A 20,982-nucleotide genomic window follows, 5' to 3' on the forward strand; every position below is an offset into this window, starting at 1 on the left:
TCTATAAGAGCCAAAGTACAACCTTGAGTGTGTCCCAGCCGAGTTTAGAGACCATCTCAGGAATAGATTTGACACATCAAAGAGTAATGACCAAAGACCAGAGATGTGAGATGACATCCAGGACAGCATACATGAAGAAAGCAAAAGGTCAGGAAAGAAAGAAAAGACCAAAATGGATGTCAGAAGAGACTCTGAAACTTGCTCTTGAACATAGAGCAGCTAAAGTGAAAGCAGGAAATGGTGAAGTAAAAGAGCAGAACAGAAGATTTCAAAGGGTGGCTCAAGAAGATAGAGTAAAATATTATTGTGAAACGTGCAAAGACCTGGAGTTAGAAAACCAAAAGGGAAGAACTTGCTCAGCATCTCTCAAGCTGAAAGAACTGAAGAAAAAATTCAAGCCTTGAGTTAAATTTTGAAGGATTCTATGGATGAAATATTGAATGATCCAGGAAGCATCAAAAGAAGATAGCAGTACAGAGAGTCACTGTACCAAAAAGAATTGGTCAACATTCAACCATTTCAGGAGGTAGCATATGATCAAGAACTTATGGTATTGAAGGAAGACATCCAGGCTGTACTGAAGGCATTGAGGAAAAAAAGACTCCAGGAATTGACGGAATACCAATTGAGATGTTTCACCAAATGGATGCAGCGCTAAAGGTGCTCACTTGTCTATGCCAAGACATTTGAAATACCTGGCTAACTGACCGAAGGGATCAATATTTGTGCCCATTCTAAAGAAAGGTGACCAGCAGAATGCGAAATTTATTGAATAGCATTAATATCACACACAAGTAAATTTTTGCTAAAGATAATTAAAAAATGGTGGCAGCAGTACATCAACAGGGAATTGCCAGAAAGTCAAGCCAGATTCAGAAGAGGATATGGAACTAGGGATATCATTGTTGATGTCAGATGGATCTTGGCTGAAAGCAGAGAATACCAGAAAGATGTCTACCTATGTTTTATTGACTATGCAAAAGCATTCGACTGTGTGGATCATAAATTATGGATAACATTGTGAAGAATGGGAATTCCAGATGTTATAGATTGAAGTGTGTCCCCTCAAAATGTGTATCAACGTGGCTAAGCCATGATTCCCACTATTGTGTGGTTGTCCACCATTTTGTGATCCAATGTGATTATCCTATGTGTTGTAAATCCTAACCTCTATGAAGTTAATGAGGCAGGATTAGAGGCAGTTATGTTAATGAAGCAAGACTCAATCTACAGGATTAGTTTGTATCTTGAGTCAATCTCTTTTGAGATATAAAAGAGAGAATCACGTAGAGAGGAGAGGGACCTCATGCTACCAAGAAAGAAGCGCCAGGTAGTGGAGCTCATCCTTTGGACTCAAGGTCCATGTGCTGAGAAGCTCCTTGACCAAGGGAAGATTGATGACAAGGACCTTCCCCCAGAGCTGACAGAGGCAGAAAGCCTTCTCCTGTAGTTGGTGCCCTGAATTCAAACTTCTAGCCTCCTAGACTTCAAGAGAATAAATTTCTGTTTGTTATGCCATCCACATGTGGTATTTCTGTTGTAGCAGCACAAGATAACTAAGACAGACATCATACTTGGTAAGGTAGAGGGTCAGCAAGAAAGAGGAAGACCCATGATGAGATGGATTGACACAGTGGCTGCAGTGGTAGGCTCAAATGTAGTAATGATTGTGAGGATGGTGCAGGACTGGGCAGTGTTTCGTTCTGTTGTACATACGGTCGCCATGAGTAGGACTCAAGTCGACGACAGCTAACAACAACAGAGATCTTAAAACAGTCTTGCATCCATTCTTTTATTTATTTTTTAAATTTAATTTAAAATTTTTATTGTGGTAAAATATATACAGGTGTATGTCGCTTAACGTCTGTGATACCCACCCAAAAAAACCCATTGCCATTGAGTCAATTCTGACTCACAGTGACCCCTATAGGTCAGAGTTGAGCTGCCCCATAGGGTTTCCAAGGAGTGGCTGGTGGATTCGAACTGCTGACCTCTTGGTTAGCAGCCAAACGCTTAACTGCTGTGCCACCAGGGCTGTGAAATAGGATGTTATGTGCAATCACCGTATTACATACAGGAGAGAGATGCACAGGACGGGTCATTGAGCCAGGACCAAGCTGCCTCCATCCCGCCTCCACTGAGCTGAGGGACTGCATGAGAACTTTGGCACTGCACCCACCGCCACCATTCCTACGTGGTCACAGATAGCCAGTGAGAGTCAGGTAGAATCTACAGTATGTACCAAAGTACACAGGACACGTTCCATTCTCCCATCAGGATTTCTGAACTCCATTATAATCTTATGGGACCATGGAAGTATATGCAATCGGACATTGTCCGAACGGACGTTATTTGGCACTTACCTGTATATAAAACAAAATATGTGCCATTTCAACCATTTTTACACGTACAATTCAGTGACATTAAGTACATTCATCGTGCCCTGAGACTGACAACACTAAATATGTGTTTTCACATTTTTTCATCACCCCAAACAGAAACTGTACCCATTAAACAATAACTCCCCATCCCCCTCCCCCAGTGCATGGTAACAACTTAATAAACTTTGGTCTCTATACATTTGCCTATTCTAGATATTTCATGTAAGTGAGAACAAATAATATTTCTCATTTTGCATCTGATTTATTTCTTTCATCATAATGTTTTCAAGGTTCATCTATGTCGTAATGTGACAGGACTTCATTTGTCTTTATGGCTGAGTAATATTTCATTGTCTATAAATACCATTTTGCTTATCTGTTGATGGACATTTAGGTTGTCTCTACCTCTTGGCTGTTGTGAATGGGAAAAAACATTGGTGTACAAGTGTATGTTTGAGCTCCTGCTTTCAGGTCTCAGGAGTGGGATTTCTGGGACATATGAAAATTCTATGTTTACTGCCAAACTATTTTCCACAGCAGCTATACCATTTTACGTTCCCACCACCATGCGTTCATCCTTTACTAAGTAGTTGTTGTATGCCACCCAGTCAACTTCATCTCATAGCGACCCATGTGACAAAGTAGAACTGCCACATAGGGTTTTCTAGGTGTAATTTTTATGGGGGCAGTTTGTCTGGTCTTTCTCCTGTGTAGCCACTGGGTGGATTTGAACTACCAACCTTTCAGTTAGCAGCAGAGCACTTAACCGTTGCACCACCGGGGCTCCTTTTACCAAGTAGGAAAGCAGTAAATGTTAGCGCTTTCATGCAAATATGTATTTAGGTACTGCAGGCAGAGAATATATGTTTTTATTTATTTACTTTTTAAATGCTGTCTCCTTTCGAAGTAAAAACTGTATTGGATGAACGTTCCTCAGAAGAGAGCGCAGTGCTCAAGGCCTCTGGGAGGTTAGAGGCAGAGGTACTTTCTGTGACTTTTCAACTTGAAGTCCTTGGAGTCACTGTGGGGGACCAGCAAAGCCTCCCACTTGTGCTGTCTCTGGTAACTGCCAGATACTGTGTGTGTCTCTGGCTTTCAGTGGATTCCACTTGACCTTTTGACTTTCTCCTCTGGAATTTGGTGCCCTGAGGAGGCTTTGTCAAGAAAAGAAGAGGTTCAGTGCTGTCTTTGGTATGCATATCTCTGACGGAAAGGAATTTGACTCTGAGGATACACTCTTAGCAAAAATGAAACCACTTTGTCTTGTTCTGTGGTATAAGTAATGGGTGTGTAAATAAATGGATATTTAGATAATCAGATGGCGAGGGGGCAGCCTTCCAAGCAGCCCTACAGAAAGCATCCATGGTTGGTCCACAAGCTAGTGCCTGGCCATGATTTGAGAGCCTGCTGGTCATCATGGGAGCAGAAGAAAGATTCCACTGTGTGTGTGAGAGGGGGGTGCTGCCACTTTGCAATTCTGATACCATTTTGCATCCAGCTGCCTGGGAGCCTTTTCTTGCTGCAAATACTTTTTTTTGTGGCTAGAGTGTGCAGCTGGTGGCTGACATCAGAACTTTAATCACATTTTTGTTTGACATGTTTATTTTTGTTAAGCGTTTTATTATTTTATTTTTATGAGCTCAGAATTGCAGACATCCAAGGAATCTGCTCCTTGACTCAGTTTCTTGCTGGAGTAAACAAAAGACTGTTGACTTGGCACCAAGTTGGGGAGAGATCACGGCGTGACCCTTTCTCAGTCTGTGGCCCCCTGGAATTTCAGCTCATTTGGGCTCCAGTCCCTGGAGACTGGGCCGGTTCACCCAGCTCTGAGCTCTCTGTACCCACTTCACCTCCCAAAGTCCAAAAGCCTCTATTTTAATCCTTACAGATTTCAAAGGGACTCTAGTTGCAAAGTTGCTGTTTAGATGATCGATTGTATTTACATGACAGGGCAGTCCAGCTACATGGGGCTCTGTCCTTGGCACGCACACGGTTCTGCTGCCCAGCTTTTGCTCCCCAGATGAAGTCTGCATGTACTTTACCTGCCCACAGAGCTGGTCAGCGGACTTTCCCACCCCAGAACAGAAAGGGCAGATTGGCTGGCTGACTTCCCTTTGCCTCTTTTCCGTAGGTTCAAATGCAGAGTAAATGATATTTACATTCATTCAGCCTCCTTTGTTTTTCCCATTTGGGGGGTAAGAGTCCTCCTTGGCTTGTTTTATTATTTCTAAGAGGAACTCAGAGGGCCCTGAGATCGTAGAGTTTTAGATGTTTGCTGCAACACTAGAGTTTTAGACGTTTGCTACACACCTCCCCGGCAACATCCCGGTGGAGACACTGATGCAGGGGTCACCCTGACAGCTGAAGGGGGACCCACAACCTCTACCAAACACTTCTAGTCTCAACAGCTATTTCTAATTTTGGAGGAGCAACCTTAGTAAATTGGGAAGTAACTTGAGTTTAACCGAAATCCTAAACAGGAAGAAGACAACCTATATTCCCTCTAATTTTTAAAAGTTTTTCCTGACAACCATGACTGATAAGAGACTATGCAAACCCCTTCAGATGTCAGGATTATAATCAAATAGTATTACATGGACATTAGCATGACGTTTTAATGATAGGGATAATCTTATTGTAACACGGTAATTAGTTGTACACAGTATCTGGTTCTCAAAAGTGACTATAGTACTATAATTGATATTACTACTGGTTCTATGAAAATACTACTCTTTAAAACTCAGCCCAGTTTCTAATATTTCCCCCCCTTTGTAGTTCTTAATGTTCATAAATAATACCTTTGTTAGTAGTTTTTTCTTGATACGAATACATATAGCCACACAGAAATAAAAGCCTGGATTCTGGGCTTCCAGCAGCCTCCACTCTGGGTCTTCCTTGCTCTTTATCCCCAGTTGATGTGAAGTATTCGAGTCACAGATGCAAGGCCCTGCTGCCCAGCCCTGGGTGCGGCAGGGTGCAAAGCAGAAACTCTGCGCTCTGCAGATGGGTGGCTCTATCTCCTGGGCTTAGAGTTCAGAGATCAGCCCTGGCAAGAAGGGGGAAAGGGAAGCCTCGCTGAGTCCCTGCGTGTGGAAGTCTTGGGATGAGTGTTGAGTGTGGGGCCTGGGGGAGGGGATCGTCAACCACATGGGAGGACCTGGGCTTGTACAGAGTTCACTGATTCATAAGTGGTTTTTGCATGTGCGCTACCTCCCAACACTGTTATGGACACTGGACACACCGTAGACAGCGAACACAGCCCCGCTCTGGTAGACTTAATGATTTAAAGGTGCCTGGCCCTTGCGGCTTACTGGGGAGTCAGCATCCAGTGCCCTTCCTCTCCCGCATTTCTTCAGGAAAGACCTTTAGTGCCAAGACCCTGCAACAGCTTCATTATTGCCGTTGGAGGGTTCCACACAGAGAGTGCACAGGGCCTGCTGGAAGGCTGTCATGGCTAACTGCAATTTGTTGTAAGACATTCTCCCTCGATGTTCTTGATCCCTGGGATCCCTGAGGCTAAGCTGGGGGTGGGACTGGGCTCTGCCAGAAGCTGAAGGAAGCGGCCCATCAACAGACAGAACTGGTTTGTCTGTAGACAGGAAGAGGCAGATGACCTAACTTGGGGCAGAGAGCAATTCTGGGTGGGAAAAAGAGACGAATAACTGTAGCCTGGGGGTGGGGTGATACATCGATATAATATTCTCATTATCAGTTCAATTTAAAATATTTCATGCCATTTTCAGTCTCTATCACACAGCATGTCCCAATTTTTGGTTCAGAAAATATGATCTTTAAAGGCAGCTGGGCACAGGTGAGGTATTTGCCAGCATAGGAATCCTGCTGAGGGCTGGGACAGGGTGGGCTAGGCAGGGTGAGGTGGTTTCCCTAAGTCATTTCCCTAAGTCACACCATCCTGGGCCCAACATCAAATCGAATCGATGGTTCTGAAAAGCTGGGCAGAGGCTGGGGAGGGATTTCTAAGTTCCCATTATATATTAATTGGGTGTTTTCTTCATTGCCTTCACCTTTCAGAGTGTAGGCCGTGGAGGAAGAAGGGGAGCTCAGCTGTATTGGCATGGCTTTCTTTTCCTATGTAACCTCGCAACAACCCTGCGAGGGAACCAATATACTCCTTTTTCAGCTGAGGACACTGAGCCCAAGAGGCTAAGTGTCTTCCCATGGTTGCATGACCAGTCATGGATAGAGCTGAGACTTGAGCCCATTTCCGCATACACAGTAAAGCCCTGTTCCCTCTCTGCTCCCGTCCCTGCCTCTCTGAGTCCGTTGTGGGCCTGTTTGGAGAGGAGGAGAGTGCTGGAAATGGTCTTACAGCCTCTGCCAGAAAGGTGAGGATGAAACCACAGAGAAGGCCAGTGCGTTCCACTCAGAGCATCCAAACGACGGGCTTGTTCTGAGCCGGGAGCCAGGGTTACGCCTGAGTTTTCCTTCCCCTTTGGCCTTGGGTGGGTGTTTGCATGTGGTATGTCTGGTTTGGGTTTCAGATTTATTCTGGACTTTTTATTTCAGGACATAACTTGGCAAGACGAGCACTCGGCCCCTTTCTCCTGGGAAACAAGGGTAAGTTGGACTAAATTTAGATTTATTTCTACTTTTTAAAAAGAATTGAGGGATTAAGTATTTTTCTTTCCACATCTGATGGACTTAGAAGGCAGCTGCCCACACTCCCGGGCTGCAGTTGGCCTGCCCTTGTGGAGGGAAAAGGAGAAGAGCAGAAGGAGGAGAGACTGTTGGGAGTTAGGACACTGCCATGGGGTCTGGTGATGGAATGTGAAGTAGCAGTGAGTGCTGCTGGCGGGCCCAGTGGCCCCACGACTAGGGTGTGTGAGGAGCAACATCAGGCCTTTCTAGCTGGCACCACCCCCCGCCAGGACTGAGCATCTCGGTGGCTCCGTAAGACAAAGCTTTATGAGAATTGTGTATTGTCAACGAATGACATTGGCTGATTGACTCTAACTCTCTTCTCCCAATCATTTATTTATGATGATTATTATTTTTTTACAGAGTTGCTTAAGAGCGTCAAGTTGACCGATTTAAGTATATTTCCCCCGTGAGTTGCCCTGGTAGAGCTGTATTAATAAGCAGCAAAATGTCCAAAGGCAGGCGTCTATCTCCCAAAGAAGAGCCAGGCGTTTCTAAAGACTGGTGTAATCAGTGTGGATGCTGGGGTGATGGAGGTGGCTGTGTGCCTGGGACAGGACTTAGGCCAGGAGTCAGATCAGGGCTTCAGCCACTCATCTTTGAGGTGGCACTTGTGGGTTTTTCATGAAACCTGTCGGTCGCCAATTGGGGCCCTCACCCCAGCAGCACCAGGTGAAGAGGGCAGGATTCTGCCACCCGGTAAGCCTGTGGGGAGGGTGAGCCAGGTGGGGGAAGTAGTGAGGGGGCCAGCCAGGGCCTAGGGCCCTCACACGGGGAACTGTGTCTTCCAAGGAAGTATGTCACAAGGGATCAGATGGACAGGTGCCGCCAGCACACAGACACCTTCAGTAAGTGATTGTGATCGCCCTGAGTGAAGCGGGCTGGGCTCAGGACATGGAGCTTTCCCAGGTGGAATCTATCCTCATGTCAGAGTGACAAGGTGGTTTGGGGGAGTGCATGGCGCTAATTCACTTGGCAAGCTGACATGCCCTCTGCCTTCAGTGTAGCATTTATGTTGGATCCTAAACGTCCTAGAAGTAAAGACACAGATGTCAGTGACCTGTGTGTCTTGTTTTTATTGCCATTGCAGATTGATGGCCCAGGTCTGTGCAGAGGGCAGGGCGAGGGAGGATGGCCTGACTGGCAGCTGAGTGTCCCTGGGGGTTCTGGGCACTGGTTGAAGGGCTGGCTGAGGTTGGGGCGGGGAGCAGAGGATACCAGACAGCAGCCTGCAATTTCAGTAGCTCCTCAATGGGACCAAAATCCTGTGTCTGGTGGCACTGCAGAGGAGACCATGCTGGGTGGAAGCACATCATTGCCCTGGTGTTCAGCCAGGGTCCTGGATACTCCTTTTTTCTGTCGCCGAGAATGGGTGGCTGTGAGAAGCACTGATCCTATAGTGATGCCTGGCGGTCATATGTAAATAGGCACTCTATATGCTGGGAACCAGCAGCCTTGAGTGCAGTGGCCCAGAAGGCAGCACCTGTTTGCCTGTGCTGAGCCCTGCATTTGGTGATATCACAGCAATGGGGATTCAGGGCGGTCAAAGCAGTTCAAATGTCTCCACACCTAAGCCCATCAGGCGACCCATGAGAATTATCTGCTCTCTTAAGAATTTACCTTGTTAAATGTTCCTGAGTCAGCTATTTGCAGGATGGGACATTACATCTATTATTAACTTGCTGCAAATGGCATTCTGGGACAAGGGCAGTGTGGCGCCTGGGGCAGCTGCTGATACAGGCCCAGCTACTGGGTCTTTTTACTCCATAACAAGTAGAACTAATACAGTCCAGCTTGGTCACACTTGTGCTGATGCTGATTGGCCACAGCCACCAGCGGGGCCACTTCTGAAGCCATTGTAAATTGAGAAGGCTAGCTGAAATCAAGTCCATGTATGCTGCCCTTTTTAACCCGTGTCTTATTAGAGAAAAGCATAGTCTTTGCAGCTTAGAGTTCTCAGTTCAATTCCATGTTCCAGGAGTACCAGCTCACTTCACAAGCTGTGGTAGGTTCACCGCGTGTCCTTTCTTTTGGTGTGATCTCTGGAGGTCAGACTTAGTACATACAGTTCAGTGTTAGAACTTTTACAGGCAAAACAGAGCACCCCAGAGCGCAGAGGGAACTCTGTTGGCAGAGTGGTTTAAGAGCTTGGCTGCTAACCGAAAGGTCGGCAGTCCAAATCTACCAGCTACTGCTTGGAAAGCCTATGGGGCAGTTCTGCTCTGTTCTGTAGGGTCACTATGAGTCAGAATCAACTCGATAGCAGCAAGTTTGGGTTAGAGAACAGAGTAACTTGTCCCTTCTGCTCCCTTCACTAGTCACGGTTGAGTTTTAAAGAGCCAGGTAGAGGTGAGGGTGACCATCTTTAACACTCGTCATCGTGTCATCATGGAGGGAGTGCTGCGGAGAGGGTGCCAATGGCCAGTGTGGGATTCTTCTCGTGCTGCTGGTGTTCCAAGAGGAAAAAACCTAGCACTTGGAATGCTTTAGCTAAGGGAGGTAGGGAGCAGAGCGAATTCTTGGCATTCTCCAGCCAGTGGAGGAGGACGCCTGGGGAGACTCTTGGGTCCCCTGCCCAGCCTTGCACTCCTCCCCCAGCTGTCTGGCTTTTCCTCTCTGTCTCCTTTGCTACTGTTGAGCTGCCTGCTGTGGGATAGCAAGTAGCTGGGGTGGGGATCAGATCCTTGAGTCCTTTAGCATTCAGAGATCTCCAAGGGCTAGTACAGATCATTCCCAAGGTAGGGGAGCCCTCCAGCCCCTCTTCAAGGGGAGGAATGAGCACGGGCACCTCTATGTGCTGTACCCACCACCGTAGGCATCTGTGCACGTTATGAATTCTCTGACGGTGCCCCTGCGAGGCAGGTGTTTTTATTATAGGTCAAACTGTTACAGGTCAGGAGACTGGCGGTCCCGGAAACCGTGGCCTGTTGACTGGGTGAGCTGAGATTGGCCCTCAGGGCTGTTGGTGGCTCACAGGGGTCATCTCAGTTCACAGAGGATCCATTCCCTTGGTCATAAGGTTTCTGAGAAGCAAGGGTCCTTTTCACCCCCTCCCTGACCCTGCATCTCTCCACCTTGTAGTCCTGTACCCTTACTGCCCTGTCCTGGTCCAGGGGTGCAGTCACTCTGTCCTCTCACTGCTCTGGGCTCTGGGCTCTCCCCTTCCCTCCTCTTATTGTGCTGCCCCAGCTCACCTCCTGAGACCTGGAGCTGACCCCTGTGGCCCCCTGCTGCTCTGTCCATGTTTGTGGAAGAACTTCACCAGCTTCCTCACCAGGTGTCTTTCCCGCAGCCCCACAGTTCCCACACTCACAGCTTCTCTTCTTCCCTGTCTCCAGGGGCCATGCTCTCGCCTCCCTCAGTTCCTTGCTGGAATGTCTTTTACCCTCCCACCCACCCCCTGGCCTGCACACCTGTCTGTGACAGGCCCACCTGTCCTCCCAAGACCCAGTGCAGACCTGTGATTGACTATTGTCCCCAGCAACATAACCGCTGACATGGCTCACCATGTGCTGTGCTGAGCACTTTGGGTGAGTTCCTCATTTGATCCTCACAGCAGCCTTGTTTTACAGATGAGGAAACCACAGCATGAGCAGCTAGGGAGAGATTTGAGGGCAGACAGATTTGACTCCCTAGGCCAGGCTGGTAGCCCTGTGCTGCAGCTTCCAACATTGTTCCCTGCCGCAGGCTTTCTCTCTTCTGTGTTACCACTGAGAATGCCAGTGTCCTGTTAATTAGCTGCCGCTGTGTCCCTGCCCCTATTAGAGGACAAGCCCCTGGAGGGCAAAGACTATATATTTATCCTTTAGTCTTTACAACCACAGGGCCCAGCATGGCCCCTTGCACGCCCTTCACGGATGTCTGATCTGAATCGGGTTGTCCCCCAGGCACGCAGCCCCATGGAGGCTGGACAGATGCGGTTGGTGTGGACTGGCATCAGCCTGGCCTGTCTGTGCAGAGCACCTCAGGACTCAGGGTTCACTTGGAGCTGCCCTTCTGAAACTTGCTCAAGGCCATGTGGACCAGCACTCTGAGACCTCCGGCTCTGGTGGCCTCTCATACTCTCTTTCCTGCCAGGTCTTCACTTCTGCTAATTCTGTGATTATGAAGGTTTTTAGTTTTTTCCTGTCTTTCTCCCCCTTCTTTGGAGGGTGAGGTGGGGAGAATAGATATTAAATGGTTTGTGAATTTATTAGGATTTGCTCCAGTAAACTATTTTCTGACACTGTTTCTGCAGCCTTTGTTTCAACAGTTTAGATGTGCCGGAGGCTGCCAAGCCAAACAATTAGTGTTGGCCGCATGCATCCCCCGCTTTGCTGAAACATTACACATTCCTCTCCAGTGACGAGGGCGCAAAAATAGACACTGGGTTCAGTTGTGGCTCTTCTGTTTTTAGAGCAGACATGGCCAGCTAAGACCCAATTCCCCACATGGGGTGGCTGGCGCCCAGATCCTGACCTGACTGAACTGGGTCCTCTGGACAGGTCTTCCCAGGGTCCAGCCAGAGCTCTGGGGACATCGAGGTGGGGCTCCACTTGGCTGCCAGGGGAGAGCGGCTCCTTACCTTCTCAGCACCCTGTTGCGAACCTTGTGTAAGACCCCTTGGGCCGAATCTCTGCTCCTTGACTTTTGCCTGTATCCAGTATGGGTGTGGGAGAGCCTACTTAACCATCACCCTTGCCCCTTCTTCCTGCCATAGCCCTCTGCTGGTGCTGCTCAGTGCTGTGGAAGTGGGGCTGATGTTCCTGCCCTTCCCAAGACACAAGAGCCTAGCTCTTCTGCCACACCTGGGAAATGGACTTTTCCCAGAAATAAATAACTCTGTGGAATTTCATTTTTTTTCTGATTACACCCTCCCTTCTCACAGATCCAGTGCCTGCTCTCACCCTGGCTGAATGGTGGCAGGGTGTTCCCTGGAGGGGACAGACTGGGCTCTGTGCTGGGGACTGCTGTGTTTCCTTTTTTTATATAATAAAATCAGAACCAGTTTCCATTGAGTTGACTTTAACTCATGGCAATGCCATGTGTCAGAGTAGAACTGTGCTCCATAGGGTTTCCAATGGCTGGTTTTTGGGAAGTAGGTCACCAGGCTTTTCTTCCAAGGCACCTCTGGGTGGACTTGAGCCTCCAGCCTTTTGTTTAGTGTCCAAGCACATTAACTGTACCACCCAGGGACTCCTTATAATGAAAAGAGAATACTTATCTCATTGGACAGCTCTGGGAATTAAATGAATGAGTGCGTCTAAAGGTTTTAGAGCAGCCCCTGACCCGTAGTCAGTGCTTAGTAAGCCTAAGCTACTTTACTGGCCTCTTCTTCCTCCTGAGTCGCCCTGGGCTGAGGTTGGCCACTTCTATGTCCCAACCATGACTTAGGGGCACAGCAGCAGTGTTCCTGAGGTGCCCACAGGGCTTGGCTTCTCTCCCTCATTCCTCTAATCATTGGACCTGGACTGCCCAGCATGGCTGGGACTGCAGCTTGTGCCGGTGCCTGTGCCTGAAGAGCAGGACTGGGGTGGATGCCGCCCTGTTGTAGGGGCAGTGGGGCTAGAGCTGTGAGACTACACGTGATATTGTGGCTGAGCCTCTGTCTAGTTCTATGGGCTCCCCCAGAGCCTTGCCCTCCTGGGTGGGATCTCCGCCCCTTCTCTGGTGCCTTTGGTGGTCCCTGGCTGTGTAATATTGGAGAGTGTGAGAGGTGGGTGTGAGGGCTAGATCACTGAGGAGATGAGAGACAGCCCTGCCTCGTGGGACTTAGAGCCCCATAGGGGAGGCCATTTCTGCACACCTGGTCTGCCGCTGTGTGGAGATGCAGGGCTGTGGGTGCTGACACAAGAAGAGCTGTCCAGGTCAGTGGGCTGGGGCGGGGGTGACCAGTGCAGTTGTCAACAGTGAGTAGGAGGCCAGGCACCTTGGCTGAGGACTGGGAGCAGGCTGGGCTGGGCTGAGGGCCTCATGGCACAATGTTCCAGGTAGGGGGTGGCAGTTCCCTGACCTGGCTGGCTTCCAAATGGGAGAGCAGAAGCAATTTGGCCTCTTCAAGGCCAGGCCAGATGGCCCAGAATCATGTCTGCCTTGTTCTGTTATTGGTCAAAGAGTGCCACAGACCAGCACAGGTTGAAGGGGCGGGGGACAGACCCCACCTCTTGGGGCTATTCCAGGCTGGGACATGACATGTCAGATTGGTGTGGTAAAAGGTCACTCTCTAGCTGCTGTCTGGAGAACGGCCTAGAGGGAAGCAAGATGGAGGCAGAGAGGCCAGCTGGGAGGCAGCTGTAGGTGACACATGAGCTAGGGTGACCAGAGTGAGGAAGAAGAGAAATGGGCCAAACAGAATGTATTGACGAGGAAGAATTGCGAAGGTTTGCTGATTAACGGGGCAGGGGGAAGAGTCAAGGATGACCCCTGGGTTTGGGGGTTGGCAGTTGGTGGACAGCTTTGCCATTTACTGAGGAAGAGTAGGTTTGAGGGGAAGAATGTGACTTTAGTTTTGGACTGGTGAGCTGAGGTACCTTTTAAACATCCTGGCAGGGTTATCTATAGGTCTGGGGCTCAGCAAGGAGCTCCTAGTTGGGGGTGAATCTGTGGCTCCCAAACATTGGATGATAACTGATATCCTTTAGGTACAGTGAAGAGAACCCTGGGGCTGCCCCCGGCTGGTAGGGAAGGAGGAGCGGTCAGTAGGGAGGAAATCCCAGGGGTAGTGTAGTGTCGCAGAAGCAAAAAAGCAATAAGGTGTATTTGGAAAAGGCAAAAGGAACATGAAGTGGGCATGAAGTCACTTTCATTCTGTCCTTGTGCTTCCGACGGCTCCCTGTGGTCTGTGCCATTGTAGACAGCCCCATAGGGCTGAAGGAGTTCTCTGGTAGACTGCAGCCCTGGGGTGCAGTGTGTTCTCCCCGACGCCTCACCTGGCCCTGTTAGAGTCCATTTTTGTTAGAGTTCCTGGGGTCCTTGGAGCTGAGTAAAATCATATCTAGGCAGAACAAAAGAGCATTTCTACCTCTTCTCCCACCATCCCACTCCTCCCTTCCCAACAAGTTTTTAGGAATACTAGATAACAAACAAACCCTTTTCCTTCCGGGTGAGGGGAGGTGGGCACAGGACATGGTGATCAAAGAGAACTGTTCGTAAAAGGAGACTGTAGCTTTATTTTATTTGCAAAATTAAAAACAATATGTACATGGTAGGAAAGCCCTAGAAGCAAATACGCTAGCACTTTTTCTTCTTGCATTCCTGTTTTCCTCATATCCACGCTGGAGCCACAGCAGCAGGTAGCTGCTTCTCTCAGCATGACCCTCTTCTAACCAGATATCTGTTACCAGGAGGAGACGGGAGCCATCTGTCATTCTGTTTGAGGATGCCACGTCCAGCTAAGTGCTGCCGAGTTCAGCAGTGGCCCCGAATCACTCTTGGAGCCACTGTGACTGCCTTCTGTCCCCAGCATTGCCACTCGGCCCATTGCTGCCCTCCACATAGACAAAATGTTCAGCCCCTCCTTCCAGAAGCTTCTAAGCAAAGAGAAATTGCTGATCTTAAAAAAGCCTGGGGTTGGATGAAGTGCTCAGTGCTGAGTGCTTCCCTGATACTACAATTTCCAAATCAAAGTCAAATCTGTTCTCAGAATCTTGGGGCCCCACCTCTGAGCTATTTTTAACAATTTGTATATTTAAAGAAACCACAGTCTCCCTGCCCACAGTCTCTGTATTCCTTTGTAGAATTTGGAGAGTATTCAGACAGGTTCACTCAGACACAGTCCTTTAAAAATCACATTAGATTATTGAGATACTTATCAAAACTGTACTATGTGCAAAGGCCATCAGCTGTTTAGATTGACATTACATCTGGTGGCACCTGGCTCTTATATACCAGTGATGCCCAGCATGGCTTCAGACCCAACCTCAGGGCCATGAGTGCAGTTGTCAGGCTTTGAGTCAGGCCATCGAATGGAAATCCCGACTCCAGATGTCCTGATGGACGAGTGACCCAGGGTCTGCCACTTCATCAGCCAGACCTCTGTCCTCATCTGTAGAATGCAGATAGTAAGGGTCTGGTGCAGAACCTGCACACGGGAACCCACGTCTGTTTGTAACCACAGCAACTGGCAAAGCCAGATATCTTTCCTTGGGTTTTCTTTCTTGTAACATTGAATTTCCAGGCAGCCTGGGCTGTGATTTAAACTTGGAGTCCTTTGTGGCCTCACCATCTTGCCTCTGAGACATGGAGGGAGCCCTCTAGCCATCACAGAAATGATGGGCCTTAGGTTTGAGACTGCTAGAATGTGGCAGCTCTTCCGGGGCCTACAGTTTTTACAGGAAAAGCAATATTTTTCGTGCTTGCCCTCACAAATGTTTTGGCCCATCGGTGAGAATCCTGGAGGAGTGCCATTGTTTGTAAAGACTTGACCACTTATTAAAGTAAGAAAGAGCCATGTTTTGGATACTGAGTTTGCATACTTTTAGATTGTTATGCCTAGTGCTAACGTGGATTCAGTGACAAAAAATGCTGCTCTGATAGACAGCTGATGGCATTAGAATCAGGGCAGCCCCTAGAAAGCAAATCTGCTCCCAAACAAACAAACAAAAAAAACAAAGCCCATTGCCATCAAGTTAGTTCCGACTCATAGTGACCCTATAGGACAGAGTAAAACTAACTGCCGCATAGGGTTCCCAAGGAGCGGCTGGTGGACTCGAACTGCTGACCTAATCTGCGCCCAGGAAGGGTTTAAACAGAAAGGTTTAAATCTTTTCTATTTTGGTTTATAATATCACTTCTGGAAATCTTACTGAAAAAATTAACCCAAAATAGAGGAGATGTTTGTCATAACTTGAATTATAACAACAAAGATCAGAAGCACTAAATTGTCCAATAATAAAAAGATGTTCAAGTAGATAGTGAGACAGCTGCTCAATGAAATATTTTGCATCCATTAAAAGCAATGGTTAGACAGGGGACATCTAGCTCAACTGGCATAACATAGTTGATAAAGAAAATGTTCTACATCATACTTTGATCAGTAGCATCTGGGGCCTTAAAAGCTTGTGAGTGGCCATCTAAGTCTACTGGTCCTACCCCATCTGGAGCAAAGCAGAATGAAGAAAACCATAGGCACAAAGGAAAGATTAGACCAAAGGACTGATGGACCACATCTACCACAGCCTCCCCTAGACTGAATCCAGCACAACTAGATGGTGCTGGGCTACCACCACCAGCTACTCTGACAGGGTCACCATAGAGTGTTCCAAACAGAGCTGGACATAAATGTAGAACAAAATTCTAACACACACACAAAAAAGACCAGACTTACTGATCTGACAGAAACTGGGGAAACCCCGAGAATATGGCCCCTGGACACCGTTTTAACTCAGTACTGAAATCACTCCTGAAGTTCACCTTTCAGCCCAAGATTAGATAGGCCTGTAAAACAAACAATAACACATGTAGTTCAACCATATATATGCGACTAAATAGGCACACCAGCCCAGGGGCAAGGACAAGAAGGCAGGAGGGGATAGGAAAGCTGGATGAATGGAAATGGGGAACCCGAGGTTGAGAAGGGAGGGTGTTGACATGTCGTGGGGTTGGCAGCCAATGTCATGAAACAATATGTGTATTAATTGTTTAATGAGGAACTAATTTGCTGTATAAACCTTCACCTAAAGCACAATAAAAAAGAAAAAATAATGGTTATGAAGATTATGCAGCAATATGGATGATACTTATGATGAAGTGACAAAGCAGTGCCCCAGATAATATGCACAAAAGAACAACTCTACCCTCATAAAATATGCATGGAATCAGAAACCCATGTGGAATTGTGCACTACAGATTAGTAAATAAACACAAGCCTGTGCGTACCTTGCTTATTGGGTAATCCATCTCTGATTCTACTCTGACATGCATGGAGTCGCCATGAGTTGGAGTAGATTGGTTGGCAACTGGTTTTCAGTGCAGTCATGTTGAGGTGCGGACCCAGCTTGGCTACTGTACTGGGTGAAAGAGGCAGGCATCCTTCCCTTCCTCCTCAGCTCTCTTAGGAAGGCGCTGGGGTCACCATGAGCAGACAGGTGAGCACACTCTGCCTGCCAAGCAGAGACCCTTCACTGTTGGTATGGCTCGTGGGACCTGGGGCTGGAAGGGCCTGGATACCCCAGCTTTAGTGTGCTTCAGGTATGGTGGCAGTTGTGAAACTTACCACCAGGACAGAGAGTCATTTCCAGCAAACGGAGAACAATAACCGAGATGATCTAAGTAGTGTCGTTGCTGGTGCGCGTGCTGGGGAGGAAGTGTGTGAGCATCAGGGCTCTTACCACTGACTGATTGTAATGATTGCTCTCTTGTCTCTTCTCTCCCCTGCTCCCCCTCTGCCAGAGTCAGATGGAGTTCAGCATCTCCTCTTTGTCAGTCCAAGACCCGGGCAATGCCACTCAGGCCCTCAAGTCCTCCCAGGGCAACAAGCAACCTGTCCCAGAAGTCCTGGGGGCCTTGCGGAAGGAGGAGGAAGCCACCTTCTGGAAGATCAATGCTGAGCGGTCCCGGGGTGATGGGCCTGAGGCAGAGTTCCAGTCTCTGACCCCCAGCCAGATCAAGTCTATGGAGAAGGGGGAGAAGGTTGTGCCTGCCTGCCATCGTCAGGAGCCTGCCCTGAAGGACAGGGAGACCCAGGCTGAGTGGCCCAGCGGCCCACGGCAGGAGCCATGCGACCTCTCTAGCCTGGGGGCTGAGCACGAGAGACCTCTGCTCATGCAAGCATCCGCCAGCCCACCTAGGGAGGCTGGCCCCACCGAGCCCGAGAGGAAGCTGCCTGCCCCTGACACCATCCAGCAGGACGAGGACGATGCTCTGTTCTCGGAGCCCACGCCTACACAGGTGGGTGGCTGCTGCGATGCTGCTCCTGTGCGATGCTGCTCCAGGTCGGTGGCTCCTAGAGTGACAGAGGGCTTTCACCGGCTGTCTTCCTCCCCTTTCCTCCTCTTGCCCCACCTCCCCCTAAGAGTGTTTGTAGGGTCAGGAGAGAGCTGGACTACTCATCAGCACTGCCACTGCTAAATGTGCAGTGCAGTGAGTTACAGGAGCTTGTCTTGACTTATTTGACTGCAAGGTCCCAGGAGGGGGTGTGAACAGGGAACTTGAGAAGAGAAAGCTGTCAGGTTGGTAGGTAGTTGGACACCTGCTGAACTGGAGGGCCTTCAAGGCTGGCTGTGGCTTTGGGTGTGGACGGGTCAGCGGTGTCCTGAGGTGATACAGAGGAAGTAGGTGGGGCTGCTTGTTCCCCACCAGGGCAGAGGCAGGGGTCCTGCTAGGTCCAGAGGTGATACAGAGGAAGCAGGTGGAGCTGCTCGTTCCCCACCAGGGCAGGGGCAGGGGTCCTGAGAGGGACCGTGAGACAGCAGTTCCTCTCACTGGATGTAGAGGAAGCAAAGGAAAGATCTGAGAGGGTCTGAGGGGGGGCGTCTGGGAGGTCGCTGGGCGAGGTGGGGTGAGGAAGGAAGGAAGGGACTGTGCAAGGGGAAACAGTGTAAGTGGCTTCTTTTAGAGTTTTTTCTCCCCATTTTTTTGTGGGAATAGTGTCCCTTGTTCTTTACTGGTTGGTTTGCATATCTTAAACAAAACCAAAAATGACTCATAGTGACCCTATAGGGTTTCCAAGGAAGCAGATTGCCACATCTTTTCCCTTAGGAGCTGCTGATGGTTTTGAATCACCTACCTTTAGGTTAGCAGTCGATTGCTTTAACCACTTTGCCACCAGGGCACCTTTTAAAGCAAGAAGAAGAAAAAACCTTTGATTTAAATGGAACTACTGTTGGACAGATGTACAAAACCAAAAAAAAAAAAAACTAGTCATTATGTTTTAGAGGGAGCCCTTGGTTCGAGTCAGTGTTGTATAATAAACAGAACAATACTTGTGGACATGGTGTGTGTGAGCACCATTTCTGGGAGAAGAGCACAGACTGTTCCTACATCTGGAGGAAGCCGTAGGCAGGCTCCACACCGGGCAATGGCTGTCTGGCAGCAGCTTCTGGCACAGCTCTGCTCCCCCTCACATACTGCGCCGCTGTTGGGAGAAACGGCTGGTGCTGTCCATACACTGGTGCTTTCTGGTCACTCAGAGCTGTTCTGGAGGAGTCAGGGTGCTTGCTGATCCCCTGAGGGAAGGAGGAAGGGAGGATATGAGAAGAGGCAAACCTGCTTACAGGTGAGGATGGCCAGAGGGAAGACACACGGGGTCTGGAGGCTGCGGCCCTCCCATGTGCCCTGGCCTCCCGTGCTCCCTGGCCTCTTGTGCACCCTGGACTCCCATGCACCCTGACCTCCCGTGCACCCTGGCTTCCCGTGCTCTCTGGCCTCCCCTGCTTCCTGGTCTCCTGTGCGCCCTAGCCTCCCTGTGAGCACTGCCCAAAGGTGCTGGCCATGAAGGGGCTGAGGGCCCAGCCATGTGGCCCCAGTGGAGCCAGTAGCTCTCCCTTGCTGCTCTCCTGCTGACCCCTGAAGAGTTTTTCTGAGGGTCTGTTCACCAGCAGAGCCTGCACCAGGGCCCACTCCTGTCACTGCTGCCTTTCCCAGGGTGCTGCCGGGGACTTGGGACCAGGAGTAAGGGTGCACGTGAGGTCAGCTCTGAGCAGCTGCTAGCTGCTTAAAACTCATCTCTGGCCTCACCACAATCTTGGTGGAAAAAATAATGTTGCTCACATTACTTTGGGATAGGGCTTGTATGTACATTAACTTAAACCAAGAATCAGAGAGGTAAGCTGTAGTCTCCATTTCACAGATGAGAGAACTGAGGACCAAATGTGGGGTTATAACCCAGCTGCCACCTAGAATAACAATGAGGCCAAAATGCAGAATTGGGAAGTAGCTGGTGGGATGCCATGAAGTCGGCAGGCCAAACATGAGTGAGGAGACACCGAGCAGCTCTTCGAAGTGGGGTGGGACCTTGGTATGGGCAGGCTGTGGGTACTTTCTACAGCAGAGGTGCCTGTGGGTGATGTCAGTGGGGGTGACAGTCGGCCACCAGCAGGTGGTGAGGAAGGCCCCTGAGGATGAGTGTTGTGTCCTGTTGACGAAGAACCGTGGGAGGTAGTAGGAGATTTATTGCAAGGAACTGGCCTGCATGATTATGGGGTGTCTTAGTTGCCTAGTGCTGCCATAACAAAATGCCACAAGTGGGTGGCTGTAAAGAACAGACATTTATTACCTCACAGTTCTGCAGGCTGGAAATCTGAATTCAGGGTATCAGCGGTGTCCATTCCCCTAAGGACTCTGAGAAGGCCCCTGTCCCCACCTCCTGCCCAGTGTCTGGTGGCTGCTGGCATCCTTGGTGTTGCTCTGCTGCTTGTAGCTGTTTCCACACATGCAGTCTGTCCCGGGTATGGCTCTGTTTCCGTGTCTGTCCCTTTGACTTCCGTCATCTCCACCATCTGAGGCAGTGCTTTGATGCCATACTTCCCAGCCTCTCTGGTCCTTACCCCTCTCATACCTCCTTTTTGGTACCTTTTACTGCTCTGAGCTTTTTGTCTCTCAGGTCCTCCTGACAAACATGCTCCATGCTCCTCTTCCCTCTTTCTTTCTTTTTTAAAAAGTGAGTCTGTCATACAAAACCTTATACACACCTTGCTATGTACCCCTGGCTGCTCTCCCCCTAATGAGATAGCACACACCTCTACACCCTGAATTCCGTGTCCATTCAACCAGCTCCTGTCCCCCTCTGCCTTCTCATCTCATCTCCAGACAGGAGCTGCCCACATAGTCTTTTGTGTCTACTTGAGTCCTCTTTGACACTCTAGAGTTGAGTCTGCCTCTGAAGGAAGCATTTATATAAACCATAAGGAGGAGCAGGAAAGTATGGGGGTGGGGGTAGAGAGCAGGCGAGAGCACAGACCATTCCTTAAAGAACAGATTGCCGAGAGCAAAGTGCAGAGTGAAATGCCATACATAGCGTTTAAGA

The 20,982-nt window shown here is 49.0% G+C and overlaps 1 protein-coding gene across 1 annotated transcript in view; it reads left to right on the forward strand.

Annotated features, from left to right (window-relative positions):
• C24H1orf198 (chromosome 24 C1orf198 homolog) overlaps positions 1 to 20,982 on the forward strand; it is a 40,709-nt gene that overhangs the window by 15,878 nt on the left and 3,849 nt on the right. Inside the window, exons 2-3 of the mRNA XM_049868660.1 lie at positions 6,909 to 6,959; positions 17,409 to 17,906. Coding sequence (XP_049724617.1) covers positions 6,909 to 6,959; positions 17,409 to 17,906 — 549 coding nt within the window. The remainder of the gene's footprint in view (positions 1 to 6,908; positions 6,960 to 17,408; positions 17,907 to 20,982) is intronic.

Source organism: Elephas maximus, chromosome 24, assembly GCF_024166365.1.
Source record: "Elephas maximus indicus isolate mEleMax1 chromosome 24, mEleMax1 primary haplotype, whole genome shotgun sequence".
Taxonomy (NCBI): Eukaryota; Metazoa; Chordata; class Mammalia; order Proboscidea; family Elephantidae; genus Elephas; species Elephas maximus.